At 36.2% G+C, this 22,292-nt stretch overlaps 1 protein-coding gene across 1 annotated transcript in view; it reads left to right on the forward strand.

Annotated features, from left to right (window-relative positions):
- LOC306876942 (ly6/PLAUR domain-containing protein 6-like) overlaps nucleotides 1-15,195 on the forward strand; it is a 33,661-nt gene extending 18,466 nt beyond the window's left edge. Inside the window, exons 2-5 of the mRNA XM_079428395.1 lie at nucleotides 8,030-8,186; nucleotides 11,309-11,407; nucleotides 12,171-12,301; nucleotides 13,595-15,195. Of these exons, the coding sequence (XP_079284521.1) occupies nucleotides 8,078-8,186; nucleotides 11,309-11,407; nucleotides 12,171-12,301; nucleotides 13,595-13,768 (513 nt within the window). The 5' untranslated portion in view covers nucleotides 8,030-8,077 and the 3' untranslated portion in view covers nucleotides 13,769-15,195. The remainder of the gene's footprint in view (nucleotides 1-8,029; nucleotides 8,187-11,308; nucleotides 11,408-12,170; nucleotides 12,302-13,594) is intronic.
- Nucleotides 15,196-22,292: the final 7,097 nt, after the last annotated feature.

The raw sequence follows: 22,292 nt of genomic DNA on the forward strand, positions 1-22,292 counted from the left end.
AATTGCAATATAGATTTAAACATTTCTTAATAAATAGACCAAATAATCTAAACTTTACTATGCACATTATTTGTACAGCTCTATGCAATAAAGTGATCAAAAGTGATAGGTAAATGCATGTATAATGTTACAAAAGATTTCTATTTTAAATAAATACTGTTCTGTAAATATTAAGCAGCACAACTGTTTTCAACATTGATAATAATTAGAAATATTTCTTGAGCAGCAAATCTGCACATTAGTATGATTTCTGAAGGATCATGTGACACTGAAGACTGTTGTAATTACTGCTGAAAAATCAGCTTATATTACCATCACAGCAATTAATTACATTAAAATATATTCAAATAGAAAATAGGGTTTGAATTGTAATATTATTTCACAATATTTACTGTATTTCTGATTAAATAAATTCAGTCTTTCTGAGCATAAAAGATTCAATTATCAAACCCACCCCAAACTTTTAAATGGTAGTATATTTCAACAAATTTGTTTAAACGGTAGTATTTTTCAACAAATTCAACAAAGTCTCATTTTTTCATATTATTTCATTTTAGCAGAACACATCTGAGACTGAAAGATTTTACTTAACCCTTGTGCAACCTTTTGGACGTTTTTATCCTTTTGTTTTTTTTGATCATTTTGCCTGTGTTATTGCCAGCTGCATACATTTTGGCACAGGTGTGTATTTTTATTGGAATTTTACTATTTCACTTCTATTTTCTTTAATAAATCTGTTTTGCACTTGGTACACAAAATTGTTCCTCTCAGGACCTGTTGGAGAAAAATGTCCCCATTGAAACCCATTAAAACAGCTATTTTTAATCGCAGTGCCGTTTAACTGTAAAATGATGCAATTTGTGTTAATAGGCTTTCATTCTGTTGGCAAGGCTTTAAAATTACATTTTTTACCAGATGGTGCCATTTTTTCAGGTGTGGCCTATAAAGCAAATGCTCGCTTTATTCCTATTTTCTGCTTCTGCATATTATAGAGCCAATTGGATAAATACCGTAATGCAGCTATAATTGTGTGGGTGTGTTGATATGGATGTCAGAGTGTGGTTTGTATGTGTGGCATAAAAAAAATTGTGTGTGTGAAGTGAAGTGACATTCAGCCAAGTATGGTGACCCATACTTGGAATTCGTGCTCTGCATTTAACCCATCCAACGTGCACACACACAGCAGTGAACACACACACCGTGAACACACACTCAGAGCAGTGGGCAGCCATTTATGCTGCGGCGCCCGGGGAGCAGTTGGGGGTTCGGTGCCTTGCTCAAGGGCACCTCAGTCGTGGTATTGAGGGTGGAGAGAGCGCTGGACATTCACTCCCCCCACCTACAATCCCTGCCGGCCCGAGACTCGAACCCGCAACCTTTGGATTACGAGTCCCACTCTCTAACCATTAGGCCACGACTTCCCCTGTGCGTGTGTGCGTGTGCGTGTGTTATTGTAAAATTTGAGAGAGAGAAACTCTACTGCAAATCACAAATCCAACCACTGTGTGTACCAGCGGAGTTTTGCTGAGATCTAATGGGGAAAATTTGGTACTGCGCCCAAACAAATTCTTATACTGAAAACTCATTTTTTGAGATATCAACCTCAAATTTGGATTAGAAAAACTTGTTTAGATTTATGGCTTTGATTTCACTTTTCACTTTTTAAACTTGTTTTACTTCAACAATAATCTGCCATGGGTCTTCTTTAAAATAAGACCAAACGTAACTCTGTGCTCCCAAGCTTCAAATTTTTATGATAGTTTTTTGACCTATGTGTAACTTTTTTAATTGACACACAAGGGTTAAAGGAATAGCTCACACAAAAATGAAAATTTTGTCATCAGTTACTCTCCCTCATTTCGTCCAAACCTGTATGAATTTCTTTTTTATGTTGAACATAAAAATATATATTTTGAAGAATGCTGGTTATCAGAATCCACGGTATTTCTTACCCTACTGTGGAAGTCAGTGGGTACAATCAACTGTTTGATTCTTCAAAATGTCTTCTTCTGTGTTTGACATAAGAAAGAAATGTTGAGTAAATGATGACAGAATTTTCATTTTTGTGTGAACTATTCCTTTAAATGTAGTATAAAAGAAAACATTTGTTGTAGTTGTAAATGAATGTAGTACAGTATACATATGTGTTAATATCATAGATTAGTGCACATGAATATTGTACAAACAGGAAGACAATTTTATGTAAACTTTTATGTTTAATCTCACTGAAAGAGGATGTTTAAATATACCAGTGTTGGTATGGACACATAGTTATCACTCCTTAGTAACTTTTGCCTGAAAAACTTGCATTAAGAGGGTCAGAGATGCCTTGGAAGCAGCACGGACAAAATCAAGCAAGTGCAAAAGGCCATTTTGCTTCTGAACCAGGTACATGTTGTCCTAAAGTGTTTGCTCTCCAGTTATGCGTGATCCTCTTCAACACTCTCCAAACAACAGAATAGTCTGCTTAAACAATCCGACAACCACAGTTTCCATTTTCCAGAGCGACTCGCAGGCGTGTAGGCTTTGATGACAGGTATTGCTCATGGCAGGCACCTGGCAAAGCTTTAGAGGAGCTTGGGCACTGAAGTTCAACCTCAGGCACTTCCTGATTGGTCTGGAAGGTTGCCTTTGAATGTCAGAGTAATTATTATGTGCCTAGATTGGAAACTGAAGTATTTAAATTAAATATTTCACTTGTTTGACTGGCATGAGTTGCAGTTGCCATTGTTGTGATTAGAATATCAACGCTTGAAATGAAATTATTAAAATAATTATGAAGTCTGCTGGACCTCAAGTGCCACACAAATGTTTGTTAATATATTTTAAAATGAAATTTATTCCTGTGAAGGCGAATTTGAATTTTTTTAGCAGCTATTACTCCAGTGTTAGTGCCACATGATCCTTCAGAAATCATTCTAATATGCTGATTTGGTACTCAAAAACAATTATTATTATTATCAATGATCTCTTATCACCCGTGTTCTCAGAGTTGTGGTTTAGACGGCTGTTGCCTGATAGTCTTGGACATTAGACTCCCCAATAACAGATAAAGCTGAATAAGATGACTGGTCTGAGGACACCTGTGTATTGAAACTAAATCTGTGTTTTCTTATCAGTAGGATGTCTTTTTGTTACTCTATGCTTTCCTTAACTCATTCCCTCTTCATGTCAGAGTTTCATCTAGGGTGATTTTATCAGAGCTTCAGATTATTTCACCTGCAGGCATTCTCTATCTAGGCTAAAATGAGGTTAAGCAAGTTTTTCATGCAATAAACATTCTTGTATTGGCTATTTAAGTGTGAGATTTTTTAGTTGGCCAGATTATAGTAGATTATAGTAGATATAGTTAGATACATTACATATAGTTCGCCAAAAAATTAAAAAAATGGTTGTCATTTGCTTCAAGCCTTTTTCTTTCTTTTTTGGTGCTGCTCTGTTCCATAAAATTAAAGTGAATAGAAAACAAAGGCTGTCAAACTCCCAAAATGACAAAATATCACAAAATTATCATTAGGTGGTCCATATGACGTGTGCTATTTTCCAAGTCTTCTGTGGATTGGATTAATGATGCATTTTTTTTTTTTTGAGCTTGACTGACCATGATTTTACATTTGCTTTCAATGTTTGGAAAAGAGCAGCATGAACACTTATCTCCTTTTGTGTTCTCCTGAAGAAAAGAGTTTTTCAGGTTTGGAACAACATGAGGGTGAATAAATGATCACAGAACTTCCATTTCTGGATAGACTATCCCTGTAATCTTTTCTTTTGTAGAAACTACAATTGCACAAATGTGTCATTAAGTTTAATTACATTTAATTCGTCGTAACACCTGGCTGTTTCATTTGAAGATGTATCACCATAAATCTGCATCTGTTATCTCTGTTCAGCATCCACATGAATCACATTTCCACGTGTTAGGTTCTTACTAAAATAATACTGAAAGCCCAGGGGAAAATCCAATTCATTATCTTCAGACTTAACTTATTATAGAGGTCACCACATTTATCAAAGGTGTATCAAAACATACTTAAATTGTTTGTTGACATTCCCAGTCGACGAACAGCTTGTGGGACCAATCTGCAGCTAAAAACGAAAACTGATATGTACTTCTGTACTCTTTTTCAATACTGCCTTAGACTTTCAGCGGTGAAAAGGATCACTTTGAGGAAACCCGATGCTCTCTAAGATGGCTGTGCTGTGCCACTCTACATTGTCTGAGAGGCCCGGTGTCTGTTTCATCATTTTTCTGAAATCAGCATGGCTAACATAATAAACATGAGGAAATCTGTTTTTCCCGCCTTAGACAGGAAAGCCATTATAATCCAACTGGACATGTATACATTTGGGGACACTTTTCAGTGGCTGTCTTTAGTAGTAGCCTACTAATACGTTGATTGCACCTATTTGTATTGACGTTGAATGGATGCAGAGAAAGAAAAAAGAAAATTGATCACTATTATTATTTTAGTTTTTATATAAAAAACAATTCTAAGGGTTTTGGTTTTTACACATCTGTGTTCACAGAGATATGCTGGGATTGTTGCTCTTGATTAAATGGGAATTACTTTCAAATCAAACGAAGGTCTAATCCTTATGAACCACAGAAAGTAGGCTACCAAAAATTGGTTATGCTTTGAAAGTGCTTTCTTGAGTTCCAGGTTTAGATTTGTAAGTGAATAAACTGATGGAGATGGAAAAGAAAAAGAAAAAGAAAAATGGCAATTTCAGGCTTAAATATAAAATCCATGGCCTCATGGCATAAACGTACCTGGGTGCACTTTTTAGCGAGACAGTTTTTACGCACCTTAGCCTACTGCATGTTTCGCCGCAGTTTCAAAGAGAAATGTCCACTGAGTGGCGCTAAAACACGGGTTCAATACATAAACCCTGGCACGTTTTATTACGTTGATATAGGTACATATTGCTGTGTTTTTATTATGTTGCTTCAGGTACGTAGCCTATTGCGGCGGTTCAAAATTCAAATATCCGGGGACCGTTGTTAAAAATGAATGCTCTATCGTGTTGGAAATATGCCCAACACCAAACCCAACCCTAAACCTACCCGATAGTGTTGACAAATGCAAAACTGATATAAAACGCATTTGTTGATGCAACCATGCTATTTGAACTTCCTTATATGCAAATTTGAACTGTTTTGTCAAACCGTAATTACACAGGATTTGAACCAGAGCTCTTCACCTCTCAACAACGTCGCCATACTCCGTGAGCTACCGAACAAACCTACCACCTAGGTTATGAAAACCCTTAGATATGAAGCTGGATATGTGTGATGCTAACGTTCAAAAGCATCAGTTTTCATATTTCCCAGCATATTAATATTGTTTTGAAGTCATAACATGATATTCTTCATGTAATTGTGCGAAAATTATGCTTTATTAATCGAAACTCTAAATTTGTGTGACAAGGAATAAAAGGTGTCGGAGTCTTACTGCCTCTAGTGTTCATTTTTTGGAAACTGCAGTGATTTGTACGTATTTCGCGTCTCACTAAAAAGTACGCCCAGGTACATTTATGCCATGAGACCAAAATCTTAGTAGCAACAATACTTGCAATGTCAACTTTTAAACTTTGCTGTTTGTCTTCATTTAATATTAAAAGTCAAGGAGTCGTTTGGTCTGGTATGCTGTAAATTACAGTTTTCCTTTTCTTAAACATTTGTCCACTAAGATATCACATTTTCAAAAAGGTTAACACACAGGGTGAAACTGTAGCTCAAATGGCCAAAATAACTCATTTTGTTTGCAAAATGCTCCAACACACAAAACTTTAACAATCAACATAAGCAAATACTTCCATCAAACACAACAACTTGTGGTCAAATTAATTTATTCTGTCAATCAATCATTACACAATGGACAACAAAATACAAAACACAGCTATCATTATGAAATTACACTGTTCAAAATTTGTTGAATATAGTAAAAAAAAAAAAATAAAGAGTTGAAATACTCAGAACTTCACATTGGATGTTTTCCCTTGCAGTGTTGCAGTGCACCAATGGAACTACCTCCTTGCATGGAAAATCCATCAACAGCCCTCTCTCTTTGGGTGAAACCAGTCTTTCATTTAGTGTCTCAAAATTTTTTATGATGCATTCTGTATTGAATTGATCGTTTGTATGTGGCAAAGGACACCATCAATGGAGATGGCAGCACACATGGTGATATTGACATCCCTCTGACCAATAAATGTTCCTCCCCGTCTCTTCACTTTCCACATAAGTTAATTTGTGATGTGCTGCCTTCAGCTTCAAGTACATTAATCTCTAAAAAAATAAATTTCATAGAGCAAATTATTCCAATTGCATGTAAAGGTATGGTAAAGCAATGCATTGCAGTAACAATAATAAAGCATATCAAAATTGACATTGACAAACACATGAATGGGACTGATGAAACATCTGCATTACTGTAGACACAGTTTGTTCTGCCAACAGGGCAATCCAGTAAAGCTGAAACACACAGTGGTATACAGTAACATTGTGACATAAATGCTGTGATTTTGAAAAATGCCTGGCAATAGATGCCACTGTGCTCCGACTCAGAATGGGTTGCACACTTTGCCCAGTCTCTCTAAAGGACAAACTATGATTGATGACATGGTCAATAATTGTTTCCTGAATTTCATTTGAAACTATTTTCTCCTTTTACAGTAATGCAACTCCTCCACCATGAATGCAAACTTCTCTGTCTCTGGCCCCTGCCATGGTCTTTTACTCTCCTTCCATGCCTTTAGCCTCTTTGATCCATACTTGCAAATAGCAGGACAGAGGTGGAATCTTTTGAAGAAGGATGAGGATTGATTGCTGATTGAAGAGTTGTGCAAACAAAGGGTGTGAAAAATGTGTGAAACAAATGAAAAAGTGTTATGGCATTTGAAAGAGAAGACTTCTGTTGTGCTAAGATTGTGATGAGGAAGATCAAGTGGATCCCAGTTTCACTGAGTGTGTCTTAGCAAATGAGAAAAACTGTAAGCAAATATTTCATGAAAAGAGCACTCTGATTTGCTGATATGATGACTAAAATATAAACTCAAACTTTACAGGGGATCTACAACAAGAGTGGGATCCATTTCAAACCGTTTTTGTTGAGAGTAAATTGAATAGCTTTCTCATGCTAGGATTTATGAGTCAGCTTTTTCCATAGGGAATTATATTTGTGAGTTGTAAACAAAGTTAGAGAAATTGATTCACCAAAATAAATGGATTGGTTACTGGCTGGCTCGCCATATGACTCCCTGAAGAAAGCACACAAAGCAGTTTAGTCAAGCACTTCTGAAAAATGCGTAATCTGCCCCAGCTTTCATTTCAGTGATGTAAACCACAGAGCTTTGTGTTTAAGCCATGTGCTTTTCTCCAGGCATATTTTAGTCTATCAGATGGATTTTTGTTGAACTTTTTGTTGAATTTGTTGAAGTATTGCACCAAAAAACAGCATAGAGCCTTCTCATTTTCAACCTTTGTTAATTTAATTCTATTTTATTTAGGCTAAATAAATGTGTATAGTGAAAATGAATTTTTTTAGGCAAATGTTAATAGAATCTATTGAAAATATGCCACATGAACATTCTGTTCCGTTAAATTTGATCACATAATAGACTATAAAAATATAACTATCCATTTTGTGGCGTTCGTCAAAGATGTCATTGTGAGCATGGCATTCAGTAATTGAAAACAATAGACGAGTGTTTGTTCTGCTGCCAACAACCAAAGCGAACGGCAAGAGGGTCACTGTTGCTGAGGGTCAGTACATTGGCAGACTGCTGACATTGTCATTGATATAATGAAGCACTTGTTGGAATAACAAGCATGCCTCTTTGTGTCCGGTGTTCTGGAGAGGGATAACACCGCTTTTGAACTGCTTTAATCCTATAGAGTTTCCTTTCTATCTTCAGCAGATGTTTCTTTAATCCCTTGTTAAACTTTATTTATTTGGCACCTATAGTTAAGTTGTTTCGTATGACTCTGGTTGTATGTTTTTTAATAAATGGTTGTTTTGTTCATCAGGTGCCGTGTTGGATCTGGGTACCTGCTCATGTGAGTTTTCCTCCAGCGATGGAACCCTGGCCTCTCATGGCCTGGGGCCTAATGCTGACCACCATCATCAAAGCGGTTCAATCGAGGGACTTCACAGAAAAAGATATTGTTTTTCTCCATCCCTCAAGTAAGTATTTCTTCTTAGATTCCACCAAAGCCTTGAAAATGAAATGGATATAATCCATGTTTTTCCTGGGTCATCTGGAAGATCAAAAGGGTCAGACACCAGTTGTCAGTCATGACTTCTATAGATCCTTTAAAGGCTGGTGTGGAGCTGCTAGACCTTCAGGTTCTGAACGCAGATTTATTCCAAATATGGTGTTCTAGATTTTATATTGTGTCCTAATAATTGGCTTTCCAGAATGTATCAGTGGTTGAGTATCAAGCCAGTGATCCATAGCTAAACTCAGCATCTCAGCTGACATACCAGCTGTGCTAAGATCCCCACCCTGAAACTCATGGATTGCCCACCATCCCTGCTGATGCAAAATCAATTGTTCAGAGTATGTGGCATGGGTCAGTGTAGCCTTTTCTGCCCAAGGGTTTTTGCTTTTTTTGGCTGTTATGCTCATCAAATATATGGGTAAATTTTTTCTAATAACATTTATCAAGTAATTAACAAAAATGAGTGCATTGTCATTTAACAGTATCCAAACAAATACTTAAACTATTGTTCAAAAGTTTGGTGTTGGTAAATTTATTGTAAAGTTTTTTGAAAAAAGTCTCTTATTCTCACCAAGGCTGTAATACAATAAAACAGTAAATATAATTGTTTACTTTTTGAATATATTAGTGTTGAAAATAACTGGGCTGTTATATTTTTGTGGAAACCAAGATTAAAAAAAAATCCATGATTCTTTGATGAATATAAAGTAATTAATGTATTTACTGTCACTTTTGATCAATTGATCAGTCTTTGACTTGAAACATAAATAGATACATTTGGATATATACAAATATAAGTTGTATTATACAGTACAGATATACAACTTACATGTAAATAAATACTTTAGAATGTAATTTAGAAAGCAATAAGACCTTCCAAACATTTTCCATTTAGAAATGAAACCAGAATCATTACATACTTCATGGTTCCCATTCTTAATATTAATATATGTATTTACATGTCTATACATGTATTTATATTCATATAATTTATATTATAAATAAATATATTTCATATATAAACATAAAATATTTTTCTAAAATAAATACATGCATGTGTGTATTTATGTATACATAATAAATATACACAGCACACATACATACAGCGCACAAAAACTTTTATTTTGCATGCGATTAATCGTTTGACAGCACTAATATATATATATATGAATGTACTGATATTCTATGCATTACATGTTCGTCAATGATTTATATTGATAGTTACAATAATTTGTTACCAGTTCCTATTTAAATATGTGATATCTTAGAATCAATTGGTTATATGTGGTAATGTTCACATACAATTTGGCTATAATGAAAGAGAGTAGAGGTTGGTTTCAGTTCTGTTGAGAGAATTAATCTCTGAAATCGCAAACTCTTTCATCACAGTGAGCAGGACCTCCCAAAATCCTTTTAGCTGTGTGCCGGCTCTCCGGTGTGCAGCTGGAGATATCCGTATCTGCTCAATGTCCCAGCGGGGATTTAGAGAGAGAGAGAGAGTGTGTGAGTGTGTGTGTGTGTGTGTGTGAGAGAGAGAGACAGAGAGAGAGTGTGTGTGTGTGTGTGTGTGTGTGTGTGTGAGAGAGACAGAGAGAGAGAGAGAGAGAGAGGTTAAAACAAATAGGTTTTTATGAGATCCCAAAATAGTTGTGTACCAACAGCATTTTGTGACCTGCTGATATCCAGCTGTTGCATATTGATGTAGAGGATTTATTATGATGATGGAGTTCATTTTGTTTCATCACTGCAGATGGCAAGTGTGGATTTACAACCCCATGAGATCATTCAGAAAACAAAACACACTCCAGCTACTTTAGGACTACTTTACAATGAGTGTTTACATACACAACAAAAATCAGCTCATTATAAAAGCTGAAAAACTCAAAATCATGTTTGCAATGGATTATGTTACAAATTGTTTTGTTTCTTCTTTTTTGACATCAAAAATTAAACAAACACCCACACAAGGCATGCATATTGAATTAGCTGGGGGAGGAAATGTATCATTTTATAATGACATAGATGGTTATCAGGGCTGTCCGGATGAATGAATGGTCTGTTTAAAATGGTCACTTGATCATATTCTTAAATGTTTCTGTGTGAGGTCAACAAGAGGTTTTTCTTCTTAAAACTTTAAAACAAAAAAAGAGACTGATGTTTCTGTTTCATGTGAGCTGTATAATCTGATTGAGGAGCTCTAGAAAGGGAAAAAGCATACTGTGAGAGCATACTTTCTTTTTTCACCTAAGAAATGCTGGTGGAAGAACACTTGATTAGATTGTGTCTTGAGCTGTATGGCAGATGTTCATGATGATGAAATTGATATAGATACATAAAACATTTCTCTGAGTCTGATTTATTTAAAAATGCAATATATTTCATTTCATTTCATCTGTAATCATAGAGTGTAAATCATAATGTCAGATGAAAATCTTTCACTAGCTCCATAGAGAAAAATAAATAAATATTTTTTAAATATTGTGATATTTTGCATCACTCAATATTTTTACTTACTTTTTCAAATGAATGTTTTTTGGGGGGAACAAGAAGCTTAATGTACTGTAACATTATGCCAACACAATTAATTGAAAAGAAAAACATATTCTGTGCTGTTCTTTTAAACATTCTATTCATCAAAGAATTAAAAAAAATTATAATATATCTAAATATTATAAAGCAACACAGCTGTTTTCAACAATGAAAATAACAGGAAATGTATTTTACGCACCTAAACATGATTTCAAGAATGATTTCTGAATACTAGAATAATAACTTCTGAAATTCATCTTTGCTATCACAGGAATAAATTACATTTTAAAATATAATAATAATTTTTTATTTGTAATAAAATTTCATTTTTATATATATTACTGTTTATAATGTACTAAAATAAAATATATTATTTAAAATTAATAAAATAAAAAGTTCCACCTTGGTGAGCATAAAAGACTTTCAAAAACAAACAACAACAACAAAATACTATTGTTCCACATAATTATGCAAGTTTATCAGTTTCACCAAGGGTTTTGCCATTATCAATAATTTCCATTCTGTTAGCATTGATTATTATACGTTTTTCCCCAGCAACTCCATATCCAGGAGGATTTAAATGTTTTACTTGTGAAGATGCATCTGACAACTATGAATGCAACCGCTGGGCTCCAGATCTCTACTGTCCACGAGGTACCAACATCTCCATTATGTCTCTATTATTACAGAGCAGTCTGAATTCCTTTGACAGACCAATAATTTCACTTTTTCTTGCACTTGTGTATCTTGAAACAAAAGTACAGTATTTTTGTCATTCTGTGAAACAACAACCAAAAACAAGGCACAATCTATCATGATTCAGTGACGGTGCATTTAAATTGTCACTGAGCAGTGCTACTGAAGTGCATTCAGTGAATGCTTAGAGAAGAATTGAATAAGATGCAGCTGGGTCAGTATGTTTCAGGTCCTGCTTTGCCCACGAGTTGTCCATATATGTATTCAGTTCATGTTTTTGCCATGAATAGACTCCCATATAAGGAGTCCTGTGCTGTGTCAGGTCTGATTTACAGCAGTGTGTTAATGACTCAGGATCTGTAACCCCTTACAGACACTCATTCCTTCAGTAAAGTGCATGCTGCTGCAGATCATCTGCACATTTGCAGGGAATGTATATATTTCTAGGAATGCTCAAATATGGTTGTGTTCAGCGTTTCCACATAGTTCTTAAACATGGTGCAATACTGTGTTATTGTAAGATACATACACTTCAAGGGCACTTATTAAAGGTTTTTAAAGTGGCTGAGGGCGAATTCTCCAATATCCGGTGCAAAACATCCTTGCCTTAGAGGAATACTGCTTTTCACTGAAATCTGACTCCTTTATTAGTCAGAATTTAAAGCTGTCTTTTGTGATGTATGTGTCTTTGAGAAAACTAAAGCCCCTTTGTAACTTTTAGAGAGCAGATATTGCTACACACAACATAAGATGAGCTGGGATGGAAACACAGTGTCGGTGACAAAGCGTTGTGTGGCGCTGGAAGACTGTCTTGAAACAGGGTGCGCTGAGATGGACCATGAAGGAAACAAGGTGAGATACAACTCATATTACATCAAGTAACTTTTGTTTACTTTTGTCCAGTTTGTGTTTTGCTCGCCCTGCTGAAATCCATCCACGTTTATCTTCTCATCTCACTTTACACAGTCCACTTGAAGTGATCTTAAAGAAAACATGTCGAGTAACACATTTGCTGCCTGTAGGATATGGCTCAGTCAGCGACACTAAACTCAGCTCTTTAGTTAATCCATTTATCCTCTCAAGTGATTTCGCTGCAGATGAGATAAAGTTGTGAGTTATGCTGCTGTCTCACAGTAATCCTTCTTTGAGTAATCCTTGCTGAAAGGTGCGCCCGGTCACTCCCTGAACTCTTTGGTGTCTTACCTTTTACCTCTAGCACCGGACAGGAGGTATGCAGAGGGCAGGGGGCAGATGTGAGAAGGCCAGATTGAGAGATAAATGCGGTGTAAAGATGCCACAGCTACACTAAAAGGGAAAATTTAGAAGCCGAAGGTTCATTCTTAGGTTAAAAAGGTTTAGTTTATTTGTGTTTGTCTGAAGTGATTTTTTCTCTGTAGGTAAACTTTAAATAATGACTGTTTACTGTTTATGTTCAGACAGGTTATGTTGAGCCTTTTATTACAGTGCAGGACATTCTGGCCTAATCTGAATTATGGTATTAAACTTCAGCAACGGATTCAGCCCAAAGCACTTAACACCAACTTTTTGTAGAGAAAAAAATTCTGAGGAATGCTGTAAATTTTTATAAAACGTAAGAATTTGAGATTAAAATTTGTTGCATCTCCAAAGGCCTCTTTGCACAACTGAGTTGATTAGTTCAGCTTCAAAGGGCTCTACACGATCGCAAACGACGAATAAGGGTCTTATCTAGCATACATGTTTTAAAAAAAAGTATATAGTTTTAAACCACAAATGCTCATCTCTGTGATGCGTGTCTACGACTTCATGCATTTGAATCATTTGTCGACAAAACTTCAGAGGAAATGCTTTCCCACAATAAAGTGTTGAAATATATACACAAATATAGAATTTTTTCATAAAACATATTCATTTGTGGCCATGTTTATTATTTTGTTCCCTCGTTTTAGTTCAATCATGGCCAGTATATGTACTAACTGGTCCCCTTGTTTTAATTTAGTTAAATTGTGGCAACAAATGAATAAGTCGTCAGAAAACGTTTTTAATTTGGGGCCACATTATATTGTTTTTCTGTAGCTTATAACCACAGTGATTGTTTTTCATTTAACGCTTTTGCAAATGATCACTTCCTTAATCTCTGCTTATTGTTTGTTTTTCTCTATGCAGGTGTGCACTTCGTGTTGTGAGGGGAACATCTGTAACATGCCCCTCCCACAAAACGAGACTGATGCCATCTTTGCCACCACGTCTCCTATTAACGACAGCATTCAACCAGCACAGAGTCCCGCGCTGCTGCTCTCTGTCTGTATCATCAGCCTGATGCTCCACAGTATTAACTGAGACAATCATCCCGAGTGGAATACACCTAAATAGCAGTTATTTAGGAAACCATTAACTCGTGCCAGTCAGCTGGGCTTTAGCTTTCTCAAAATGAAGTGTTAGGTCTTAAACTTTTTATTTCCTATGAATGCATTTTTATGAATCGTACACTAATGTTTGGTTTCGCTCAAGCTGAGTGGACTTGTCTAATAGTCAGTTTTTCGTGATGGATGTGGGATGGGGATATTTATGGCAAAACTGACACAAACCTGCACATTTTTTGTTTTGAATTTAAGTGAGTTGTGTTTTATACATTTGTATAGATATTTATTTTTTTTATCATCCATTTTTGTTGGAAGCTGAACTGTTGACTGTAGGTATGAACATAGTTTTAGAGGTCAAGCTACATGAGTTTTCCACTCACCCCTCTCATTGTGAGAGTATTTTTGTCATCATGGAAAGGGCTTGGCACCTATAGGAACCAGCATTCCTCACTCCTATAAAAAGAACAGTCTCTGTTAGTTTTGCACTGTGTATTTGTGTCATAAAGCAACATGTATTCCTAAAGCACTTGTGTACAGATTGTCATGTGAAAGTGTAGTGACTAGCATTGAACGTCCATATAGCCTACAGTGAAGGGCTTTAATATAATTATATATACATATGTTCCTACACATTTGTCGGTCCATTGTTGTGTACTGTAACATTTCCTAATCATAATTCCTGGCTGACTGTGCAATAAGCAAAAAGTGTTGAGTCTGCAGCGACAGTGTTATTTTTTTCAGGTGTTATTATGATTTGTTTAGGCGATGTGCCCGGCTGTAAATGAAGCTATTTCCTGTTTCTTCTCCGTCTTTTATTGAGTTATGAAAAGTATTATAACATTCACTGAAATCATTTTGTTCATTTCAGTACAATATAAAGGGCATGGTGATCATAGAAAGGCTCAAAACCTTTACTCAGGTAATTATGGACTAGTTAGTGCCAGTTTAGAAACACACAAAACACCTTTATCCTGAGTAGACCCGGCTGAACAAACTGGGGTCATATGCATTTAACATGTCTCTGGAAGTGCTGATGTAAAATCAGCTCAGATTTATAACATTACATGTACATAAAAAGGTTTTTAAAATCAGTTTTTATGAAAATCATGTTTAATATAAAAAAATAATACAGATTTGTAATAGGTTGCATGAACTTTTTATACTTACAAAATTGTGAATGCTGCATGCCATCGTGTGCCAAGGCTTCTTATAAATATAGATATTTTTTTCTACGCTTGTTTGTAATATCCCTGTATATTCTTTTGTACATAATTTTGGATATGTTTTGAAATCACACCTTTGGAGTACATTGGTAACACTTCTGTGGTCTCTTACCTGTGTTGTATGTATTAAATTTAAATGTTTACTGATGTTCTGTTTACTGATAATAAAAACAATATTCTGAAGAAATGAAGTTTGTTTTGGTTAAAATACACACGTCATGATTCAACAAGAAAAATCAAATGAGTTTGTCAGTGTTCTCTTCAAATAATGCTTAAATTGGCTATTGACACAAAATATGTTTCGGTTATGTTCCATTTTCCACTCAACCCTTACATCCACTGTCGATTTTCCACTCAAAAAGTAAATGCAAATCTAAACTTTCTAAATTTGGCTCACGCACACACACAATATACACTCACCTAAAGGATTATTAGGAACACCATACTAATACTGTGTTTGACCCCCTTTCGCCTTCAGAACTGCCTTAATTCTGCGTGGCATGAAGGTGCTGAAAGCATTCTTTAGAAATGTTGGCCCATATTGATAGGATAGCATCTTGCAGTTGATGGAGATTTGTGGGATGCACATCCAGGGCACGAAGCTCCCGTTCCACCACATCCCAAAGATGCTCTATTGGGTTGAGATCTGGTGACTGTGGGGGCCATTTTAGTACAGTGAACTCATTGTCATGTTCAAGAAACCAATTTGAAATGATTCGAGCTTTGTGACATGGTGCATTATCCTGCTGGAAGTAGCCATCAGAGGATGGGTACATGGTGGTCATAAAGGGATGGACATGGTCAGAAACAATGCTCAGGTAGGCCGTGGCATTTAAACGATGCCCAATTGGCACTAAGGGGCCTAAAGTGTGCCAAGAAAACATCCCCCACACCATTACACCACCACCACCAGCCTGCACAGTGGTAACAAGGCATGATGGATCCATGTTCTCCTTCTGTTTACGCCAAATTCTGACTCTACCATCTGAATGTCTCAACAGAAATTGAGACTCATCAGACCAGGCAACATTTTTCCAGTCTTCAACCATCCTATTTTGGTGAGCTCGTGCAAATTGTAGCCTCTTTTTCCTATTTGTAGTAGAGATGAGTGGTACCCGGTGGGGTCTTCTGCTGTTGTAGCCCATCCGCCTCAAGGTTGTGCGTGTTGTGGCTTCACAAATGCTTTGCTGCATACCTCGGTTGTAACGAGTGGTTATTTCAGTCAAAGTTGCTCTTCTATCAGCTTGAATCAGTCAGCCCATTCTCCTCTGACCTCTAGCATCAACAAGGCATTTTCGCCCACAGGACTGCCGCATACTGGATGTTTTTCCCTTTTCACACCATTCTTTGTAAACCCTAGAAATGGTTGTGCGTGAAAATCCCAGTAACTGAGCAGATTGTGAAATACTCAGACCGGCCCGTCTGGCACCAACAACCATGCCACGCTCAAAATTGCTTAAATCACCTTTCTCTCCCATTCTGACATTCAGTTTGGAGTTCAGGAGATTGTCTTGACCAGGACCACACCCCTAAATGCATTGAAGCAACTGCCATGTGATTGGTTGATTTAGATCATTGCATTAATGAGAAATTGAACAGGTGTTCCTAATAATCCTTTAGGTGAGTGTATATTTATTGTGTTTTATTGTGTTAGTCAGCTGTATTCTTTAGTTATTTTTTAACCTAATCAAAATAACCCAACTGTTTGATTGAGAATAATTGGAATGCACAATGGCAAAAACATGATTTTTGAAAATTGTTTAAAACGGAGTTATCTGTTTTTGCAAATGAACTCTTCATATATTTCTTTTATATATTTAGATAATATTTGATTTATATAATTTATTTTTTATATAAAGTCACGTATCTAGCTCCAGTCATGTCACTCACATATTGACCTAATTTATCTAGACAGGTTTAGGTCTTATTTTATGAGTCTTCAGATTTACGTTGTAGTTGTGGGTGTTTGAAATGCAGCAGAGAAGAGGAAACACAACTCTCATTAAACCCAGTGCCAGAGGTCAAAGGTGAACACCCAGTGACCTTTTGGTCACTTCTTGTTTCACAAATGGACTACAGGTTGAAAATGAAGTCAACCTTATGGAGGTTTTTAGTAGCAATCTGCTGTCGAGATGGCAGAAAGATAGATTTCTATAACAAAGTTGGCTTTATCAAACAGAGTAGCTGCAAGGTTTTAAATGCATTTAAAAGGAATTGAATAAAAACAAAGAAACAAAAATAAATTTCAACAGACGTTCAGATAAGTTTCCAAGTCAAAACAAAAGCTCCCTTCATCTTCTTGCTTTAGTAATCCAGTTTCTCGGCTCATTCCCTGCCGATACAAAGTCAAATTTCCGCTCTAGAGCTGACTTTCCAGATGAGCAGTAACATGTTTTTAATGATCAAGAGCTGTTGCGGGCTGGGTTTCAGGTACCTGGCCTGGAGTCCAAAGAATGACCCTCATTGTTGGAGGGCATGGCAGCATATCCTGTTCAGTACGGCCATGCTGAGATTTTAATTACTCTGCTGCCGAGCTTTGGGATAGATTGAGCAGCAATGGAAACAAACGCAGCCCTTCTTTTCTGTGGGAAAATGCCAACTGTCTGCATTCAGCATGACTGAGCCACACGTAAAAATATAGGTTTAATATTGCACAAGATAATAAGGCAGTTGTTTATAGTGATTTTAGAATAGACTGCTCATAACAATGATTACTGTCTCATGCTTACCAAGGCTGCATTCATTTAGTGAAATATCAGTTTTCTTTTTTAATATATATTTAAAAGTGTCACATGATCCCTCAGAAATCATTCTACTATGATTTTTTTAAGGATGGGAAGTTCAAAGAACAGCATTTATTTGAAACAGAAATCTTTTGTAACATTATAAATGTCTTTACTGTCACTTTTAAACAATAGAATGCGTAAAAGTATTTTTAACCCTATACATAGCCCAAAAGTTTGAATGTTAGTGTATCATGGTTTTCACAAAAATATTAAGCAGCAAAAACAGTTTTCTACGGTGGCCCAGTAGTGCACAACACAACGCAATTAAAAAAGCAAACATAAGATCACAACACAACATTAAGCCACAACACAACGACATTTAGCCACAACACAACAAAATTAAGCCACAACACAACAACATTAAGCTACAATACAGCGACATTTAGCCACAACACAACGATATTAAGCCACAACACAACAACATTAAGCTACAATACAGCGACATTTAGCCACAACACAACAAAATTAAGCTACAATACAGCGACATTTAGCCACAACACAACGATATTAAGCCACAACACAACGACATTTAGCCACAACACAACAAAATTAAGCTACAATACAGCGACATTTAGCCACAACACAACGATATTAAGCCACAACACAACGACACTACGCCACAACACAACGAAATTAAAAAAGCAAACATAAGCTCACAACACAACGACATTACGCCACAACACAATGACATTAAGCCACAACACAACGAAATTAAAAAAGCAAACATAAGCTCACAACACAACAACATTAAGCCACAACACAACGACATTTAGCCACAACACAACAACATTAAGCCACAACACAACAACATTAAGCCACAACACAACAACATTAAGCCACAACACAACAACATTAAGCCACAACACAACAACATTTAGCCACAACACAATGATATTAAGCCACAACACAACAACATTAAGCCACAACACAACGACATTTAGCCACAACACAACAACATTAAGCCACAACACAACAACATTAAGCCACAACACAATAACATTAAGCCACAACACAACGAAATTAAAAAAGCAAACAAAAGCTCACAACACAACAACATGAAGCCACAACACAACGACATTTAGCCACAACACAACAACATTAAGCCACAACACAACGACATTTAGCCACAACACAACAACATTAAGCCACAACACAACAACATGAAGCCACAACACAACGACATTTAGCCACAACACAACAACATTAAGCCACAACACAACAACATTAAGCCACAACACAACGACATTAAGCCACAACACAACGACATTAAGCCACAACACAACAACATTAAGCCACAACACAACGACATTAAGCCACAACACAACAACATTAAGCCACAACACAACAACATTAAGCCACAACTCAGCGACATTTAGCCACAACACAACAACATTAAGCCACTACACAATGACATTACGCCACAACACAATGACATTAAGCCACAACACAACGACATTAAGCCACTACACAATGACATTACGCCACAACACAACGAAATTAAAAAAGCAAACATAAGCTCACAACACAACAACATTAAGCCACAACACAACAACATTAAGCCACAACACAACAACATTAAGCCACAACTCAGCGACATTTAGCCACAACACAACAACATTAAGCCACAACACAACGACATTAAGCCACAACACAATGACATTACGCCACAACACAACGAAATTAAAAAAGCAAACATAAGCTCACAACACAACAACATTAAGCCACAACACAGCGACATTAAGCCACAACACAACGACATTTAGCCACAACACAACGACATTTAGCCACAACACAATGATATTAAGCCCCAACACAACAACATTAAGCCACAACACAACAACATTTAGCCACAACACAACAACATTAAGCCACAACACAACAACATTAAGCCACAACACAACAACATTTAGCCACAACACAACAACATTAAGCCACAACACAACGACATTAAGCCACATCTATGCACGGCATGCAGCCTACGTATTTCCGGTGAAATCTCAGGGCTTATAAAAGGTTCCGATGCCACAATCTTTTGTCAATGAACGATTAATATAAAATAATATTTATATATTTTATTGCTATAATATAACAAATTAAGTATAGCACAGTAATATTATGATTTAAAGAAGAGTTCCATGTCCCGTGTTGTGAGGCTTCTCAAAAGTTTTTCACACTTCTCCTCTGGATGAAGAAAGTTGCAATAAATGGATTCAGAGTAGTAGATGTAAGCATTTTAACATCACTTCTGATACTTCAAGAATGACGATAGCATGCGGTTCTACACCAGGTAAGACCTAAACTCTCAAATACTTCATTACTGAGCACAGTGTAGGCCTATTGTGAATTTCTTTGTCGCTGTGGTTGCCTGTTTGTTTAAAAAGCTCTTCTGTGCCTGGGCAACACGTGTTAACAAGTCAACAGATGATTCACCCCAAAATAAAAATAAAGCTGTCATCATATACTCACCTTTATGTCGTTGTAAACCCATATGGCTTGCTTTCTTCATTGGCATGCAGAAATGTAAATAATGTTCGTGTCAGTCAGCTATTTAGATATTTTTTTTTCTCCACAGAAGAAATTCATAATGGTTTAGAATGACACGAGGGAGAATAAGCTAAAATCCCAGCTAAAATAATTTTTTTTCATAAGAGTACTTGCATGTCAATTTTGAAAGTAACCTTCAGGTTCAGTGTAGGCAAACTAACTGGCATTGTTATTACATTGTGTGGTGTGTATTTTCTGAAAACATGTCTCCTCCAATCTAGATTTGAGATGTAGAACCATTTAATGGCCTTTTGGAGAGTTACTGAACCTGCATCCCACAGCATGGTACGTGTGACCAGAGCAAGGACAGCTACAACGAGGAGTGAAGTTGGCGTAATATTGATTTATTTTCTGTTCGATTCATAAATCGATACATTAAGATTCCCAGGATATCAAAACATTGTGAAAACACTTTGTTCATTTAAAAATCGATTACACATATTAAGATCAATCACTTACATCTGTTACATTCTCACGTTACAGAGAATTTCTTGTGGAGTACCGATGAAATATTGGGGTTTAACTGTCAACAAGCATTTCCGTTGTGTTGTGGCTAAATGTCGTTGGGTTGTGAGCTTATGTTTGCTTTTTTAATTGCGTTGTGTTGTGGCTTAATGTTGTGTTGTGAGCTTATCTTTGTTTTTTTTTAATTGCGTTGTGTTGTGCACTACTGGGCCACCATAATTTTCAGCATTGATAATAATACAAAATATTTATTGAGCACTCAATCAGCATATTAGATTTTTAAGAATTTCACATTATTACTGTCTTTAATGTATTTTGGATTAAATAAAAGCAGCTTTGGTGATCATAAGAAATAAAAACACACAAAAAATGAAGTTTTGACCAAAGATTTGATCTCATCAGGCTTTCATGTAGATTCAAAGTAATTCATATTTATTTAATAATCTGTGATTGAATAAATCATGCATGCTGGACAAAATGTATCTGCTGTTTTGGTGTGTGAACAGTACACACTATCAGTTTCCAGGACAGGGTGGAGACAACAACAGATAATGATGCAAGTGTGAAAACTGTCTTCAGAGGAAGATGGAGACAGTGGGAAAATCTCACAGGACAGACTGGAAGTCTGCAGCAGTGTGATGGGAAGACTTGAGGAAGGACTGGACTGAGAGAAGTGCACAATCGCAGCTTCAGCTTCACGATGACTGAATTACACGATGATGACAGACCCAGGGGAATAAGAACTCAGGATACACCAAAATATGAATTATCAATCCTAAAAATAGCTTCTGGTGTTCTGAAATTCCAACAAAAACCTGAGCTTAACCAGCACTGCTAGAAACAGACAAAAAGAGTGAGCAAGGCAGAACAAAAGGACAGCTCTAAAAGGAAAAAATTATTACTTTTTAAATTTTTACTACATATTACAGAATATTGAAATTGTAATTATTTGCTCTAAAAAGTATTAGCATCTGAGCCTAATTATCAGTGATCACCATCAACTGTTTGCTAAAGTCTAATTGTTTCTGAAGATCCAGCTGTTTTGTGCATGTAGCTGCAGCTCTCACAAGTTATGAGTTTTCTAATTCATTAAATTATAATCTGAGTCTAATTCAATGAAATTCCATCAGAGAAAAGCCTAAAAGGATTATGAGTCGGAGTACACAACGCTGAATGAACAAGCACACATTATGTCTGGCATTACACCAGCTGCGGTTCAGTTCATGCTCGCCATGAGTCCAAATACACAGACTCTGAGCTTCTGAGTCAACAACATTTGATATTTGCAATACAAAAAGAAACATGGTACACAAGTTAAAAACTCAAATCTTTGTTAACAGGTCAACTTGAAAAGTTATGACCACAAGAGATACGGTGCTGAAATACCTTCCGTTGTTTGCCCAGTGCAGAGAAAAATCTTTAACGGTGTGCATGACAGTTCAGATCTCTACATGGCCAAGCCAAAGTAAATCTTAGCTGCTTT

Source organism: Barbus barbus (genome assembly GCF_936440315.1).
Source record: "Barbus barbus genome assembly, chromosome: 11".
NCBI lineage: Eukaryota > Metazoa > Chordata > Actinopteri > Cypriniformes > Cyprinidae > Barbus > Barbus barbus.